Genomic DNA, 5,405 nt, shown 5'->3' on the forward strand with positions numbered 1-5,405 from the left:
TACTATGTAATTATTTCTATATTAATATTGAAAAATTCAAGTAGCCTCATTAGAAATATTTATTTAGTCTGTTATCTACATTATCTCAGATGTATAAGAAACGGGAAATTTCTGAACCCAATAAATAAAAGGGTTTATGAATGAATAAACATGATAAAATGGTCTTTATTTTTTTTCTTTAGAACGTTACATAATGTGAAAAGTAAGTCTCCTGTCGGACAAAGAAGTTCTGATTCTGTAGGTTTCATTATGAATAAAAAAGTTGGCCATCGTACTTATATACTTATATGGCTCTGTCAAGGTACAGATGATCTTTATGAGGGTGAATATGGGATATTTAATGATGCGTCAGTGTGCTTGGTGGGGTTGTCCCTCATATTAGATCCCTTGAAGTTGATTTTTTTTTGGATGAATGAATTTTATTTGCCAAAAACAAAATACAAAAAAGCTTTACAAAAATCAAATATATCTCGTAAGTATAAGCTACTGCACTTTACTAAAATACATACATAAAAATTAAGGAAATGTTAATTTATTTAATTAGAAGTAATGACAAAATTATATCCTTACTCATGATATTATAATAATAATAGTTATTAAAAAAATGAAGATTTAATTTATGCTCACATGCGTGAGTACAGTAGGTGAGGCAAAAACACCCGCAGAAGGAAGATTCCTTGAGCGCCAGTGTGAGTTGTAAAATCAGCTTTATCAGAGTAATATATAAACATATATATACATAGATGCCCGGTTGCAAAGAAGCCTGTTAAATTTTAAGCGTAATTCGCCAAAAGAACCAATCAGAGAAGGCTTCTTTGAAAAGAAAGCCTTCTTTGGATTAATTGAGTGGTTGATGTGTGGAAGAAGTGGAGGTGAGAAAAAAATACCGTGCTATTATCTATATCCGTATATATCTATATTATGCTTTTCGGTAGGGAATTTCAAAAACGAGCGGGAAATTGTGTGGTGGCGCAGGTAGAGTTGGTGCTGTTAGGTTGGCAGTAGTGGTGCGTGTGTGCAGTGGAGCAGGGGAGCAGTCAGTATCGAGACGACCAGTGATGGAGGAGGAGTTACGTTGCCCGGTGTGCAAACGGCTGTTCCAGAACCCGGTTCTGCTACCGTGCGGCCATGCACTGTGTCTCAACTGCGCGCTCTGCCTCCAGCAGCCGGCCACAGCCGGAGGCGGCGATGGTGAACAGGGGGCGGCCGGAGGCGGTGAGTACCAGGAGGTGGACAAAGTCAGCATCCTGAGCGAAACTGACAGCGGAGTGGTCTGCACCAGTCGACCCAACAGTTACGTGGGGACTCCATCCGCGCTGTTCCCGCCGCTGGCGAGTAGCGTGTTATCTCTGGCGTGTCCCGCCTGTCGTAAGCCGGTGTATTTCGACGAGAACGGCGCCGATAATCTGCCCCGTTACCGCGCCATGCAGAATATGGTCGACAAGTACAACGAGGCTAAGAAACTCGGTCTGAAGTGTCAGCTGTGTGCCGAGGAGCCCGCTCACGACGCCAGTGTACTCTGCGAGCAATGCGAAGTCCTCTACTGCGACACTTGTCGAGACAACTGTCACCCGGCTCGTGGGCCACTGGCTAAGCACAACCTTGTGCCTCCTGTCACACTGCGGGCCAAGCCTAAGAAGTCGGACGACACCCTCTGTCATGACCATCCTGATGAGCCACTAACCATGTACTGCATGGTATGCAAGGCACCGGTCTGCAAGCTGTGTCTACAGGACTCCAGACACGCAAGCCACGATCTTCAGGCTCTCACACAGATCTGCAAGGCTCAAAAGGTAGGACTCCAATTACTTTGTTTACTAAAATCTACCAAAACTTACAAACGTGGTTAACGTTCATCAACGTTAAATCTTGTCTGCTGGCCTATGACTAGCTTAATGTTTACAATACTGTTAACAAAATACTGAAATATGAATCACAAATTCCTAGAACATCTTCAGTATTTTCTATAATTCCTAGCTATGATCTTCAGGCTCCAACACAGATCTGCAGGGCTCAAAAGGTAGGACACCACTTTGTTTACTAAAATCTACCAAAACTTACAAACGTGGTTATCGTTCATCAACGTTCTGCTGGCCTATGAATAGCTTAATGTTTACAATACTGTTAACAAAATACTGAAATATGAATCACAAATTCCTTGAACATATTCAGTATTTTCTATAATTCCTAGCAATGATCTTCAGGCTCCAACACAGATCTGCAGGGCTCAAAAGGTAGGACACCACTTTGTTTATTAAAATCTACCAAAACTCACAAACGTGGTTATCGTTCATCAACGTTAAATCTTGTCTGCTGGCCTATGACTAGCTTAATGTTTACAATACTGTTAACGAAATACTGAAATATGAATCACAAATTCCTAGAACATCTTCAGTATTTTCTATAATTCCTAGCCACGATCTTCAGACTCTCACACAGATCAAAAGGCTCTCAAAAGGTAGGACACCAATTACTTTGTTTACTAAAATCTACCACAACTCACAAACGTGGTTATCGTTCATCAACGTTAAATCTTGTCTGCTGGCCTATGAATAGCTTAATGTTTACAATACTGTTAACAAAATACTGAAATATGAATCACAAATTCCTTGAACATATTCAGTATTTTCTATAATTCCTAGCAATGATCTTCAGGCTCCAACACAGATCTGCAGGGCTCAAAAGGTAGGACACCACTTTGTTTATTAAAATCTACCAAAACTCACAAACGTGGTTATCGTTCATCAACCTTGAATCTTGTCTGCTGGCCTATGACTAGCTTAATGTTTACAATACTGTTAACGAAATACTGAAATATGAATCACAAATTCCTAGAACATCTTCAGTATTTTCTATAATTCCTAGCCACGATCTTCAGACTCTCACACAGATCAAAAGGCTCTCAAAAGGTAGGACACCAATTACTTTGTTTACTAAAATCTACCACAACTCACAAACGTGGTTATCGTTCATCAACGTTAAATCTTGTCTGCTGGCCTATGACTAGCTTAATGTTTACAATACTGTTAACAAAATACTGAAATATGAATCACAAATTCCTAGAACATCTTCAGTATTTTCTATAATTCCTAGCCATGATCTTCAGGCTCCAACACTGATCTGCAGGGCTCAAAAGGTAGGACACCACTTTGTTTATTTAAATCTACCAAAACTCACAAACGTGGTTATCGTTCATCTACGTTAAATCTTGTCTGCTGGCCTATGATTAGCTTAATGTTCACAATACTGTTAACAAAATACTAAAAATTCGACTGAGTCACTGTCGATGTTGTAGAACCGTTCCATAATGAAATAAAAACACACATATATTGTCAAATTCCAACGATGGTCCTGTACTGAATAAAACTGTAGAATTTGACGATATATGAGTGTTTTTATTTCATTACTAAAATCTGAATCACAAATTCCTAGAACATTCATCATTACCCAACGGGAAGAAATGTTTCATCTTTCACCCATGACCAACTGTGTTACTGTCTAAAGAAGTCTTTAGTCTATAGTTCTGTATAGACTATCGTACTGAAGAGCTGACTACACACTACAGTATTGTAGTGCCGTAGTTCATACCCAACGGGAAGAAATGTTTCATCTTTCACCCATGACCAACTGTGTTACTGTCTGAAGAAGTCTTTAGTCTATAGTTCTGTATAGACTATCGTACTGAAGAGCTGACTACACACAACAGTATTGTAGTGTTGTAGTTCACCTCAATCTGCAATCTCCATCTGCATGCATGTGATTTACAACAGTACTACCACTCCCCGCACCCCGCACCACCACACCTGATATAAATCTTTGCTGGTCAATAGTTCGTCCGTTTACGGGCATCACGACGTTTACGTTCAACGAGAGACTGCACTATCCATCAGGGCAGAAAGTAATCAGCTTTCAAAAAATAACAATGCTCGTACTCGCTTGTCATGTTGTTATTTATGAACGTTCAAGTTGTATTGCTTGCCTAGGGCTATAGTGAGGTCCACGTTATAATGACAGTATTTGATCAACTTTGGTTTTGCTATCCTAGTCTATCATTTGACAAAGCCGGTGGTACTATCCTTTTCTAGGTCCACAACGATGCCAATTATTTTTTTGACAGTGTAGAAATATAATTAATTAATGCAGAGAATCGGCATCGCTATTCTCTTATCTTTATCCCCTGCCATTATAACGTGGACCTCACTATAGTCCCATGTTTATACCATCACGTAGCAACATCTTATCTCCTGTCATCTTCAGCAGGAACTTATACTACTATAAAGCTATATTAAAACACCTATGAAAAACCCTTGATGATTCGAGTACTGAAATGTGTCTTTGTCGAAAAGAGGAAATGTGTGTTTGACACATTCAAAATCAACGTTTTGTATGCCACAACTATGTTTTTTTCTGTTTAGTTTTAACAGAGACAAATTATCTAGGTAGCTTTACTCTATATAGGTATCTAGCCTAGGCATCCGAAACGGTATCTTCACTCTATGGTTATTATTATTGCAGGCTATAGTATTTTCAATTGCCAATTGGCATAACATAAGATCACAGCCTTTGTACATAGAAACTATAATTTGAATAATATTATTATCAATTTCATCATTACTTGAGCGAGTGCGACTACATAAATTAAATAATACGAAACATATATTCTTAAAATGTATGTATTCAGAGCTACTTATTTTTAACTAGTAGTTCTGTGAACAGTAGACCTCGCGCTCAGTGAGCTACATTGACCTGTTGTTATGTTTTCTCAAAAATTAATAAATAATTTATCATTTAAAAATGTCTAGAAAAAATCCTAAATAAACATAGAGCTTTCTGTCCTATATCGTACCGTGACGTGTCGTCCCGGAATGTGAGTGTGAACGCTGTTATCAGGTCTGGCTGCAACTGTCTACAACGTTGATGGAAAGATACAATTTTCAAGATGTTCGATGTTTTTGAACGGGTAGTATTATAGACAACTGTCCACTAACGGGTAGTATTATAGTCCACTAGACAGCTGATTTATGATGAATAATTCTATAGACTGATTTTTACTCTAATATTGGCGTATGAAGGAGGCTCCTTTCATATTATCCTTGAAATGCAAAATTTCCAAAAACCTTGTATATACGTCGACGCGCAATTTAAAAAGGAACATACCTCACTTCGTTCGGTCAATAACAGAGACAAAAATAATAATCTAGGTAGCTTTACTCTAGCCTAGGTATCATAAACGATATCTTTACTCTATGGTAATCATTATTGCAGGCTAAAGTATTTTCAATTGCCAATTGACATAACATAAGATCACAGCCTTTGTACATATAAACTATAATTATTATCAATTTCATTATTACTGGAGCGAGTGTGACTACATAAATAGAATAATACGAAACATATATTCTTAA

General features: G+C 38.2%; 1 protein-coding gene across 1 annotated transcript; it reads left to right on the top strand.

Annotated features, from left to right (window-relative positions):
• Positions 1 to 1,036: 1,036 nt before the first annotated feature.
• LOC111046119 (E3 ubiquitin-protein ligase TRIM9-like) lies at positions 1,037 to 1,865 on the top strand. The gene has a single exon (XM_022331613.2). The coding sequence runs from the start codon at positions 1,059 to 1,061 to the stop codon at positions 1,848 to 1,850; it is 792 nt and encodes a 263-aa protein (XP_022187305.2). The 5' UTR covers positions 1,037 to 1,058; the 3' UTR covers positions 1,851 to 1,865.
• The last annotated feature ends 3,540 nt before the right edge of the window (positions 1,866 to 5,405 follow it).

This window comes from Nilaparvata lugens, chromosome 5, assembly GCF_014356525.2.
Source record: "Nilaparvata lugens isolate BPH chromosome 5, ASM1435652v1, whole genome shotgun sequence".
Classification (NCBI taxonomy): domain Eukaryota; kingdom Metazoa; phylum Arthropoda; class Insecta; order Hemiptera; family Delphacidae; genus Nilaparvata; species Nilaparvata lugens.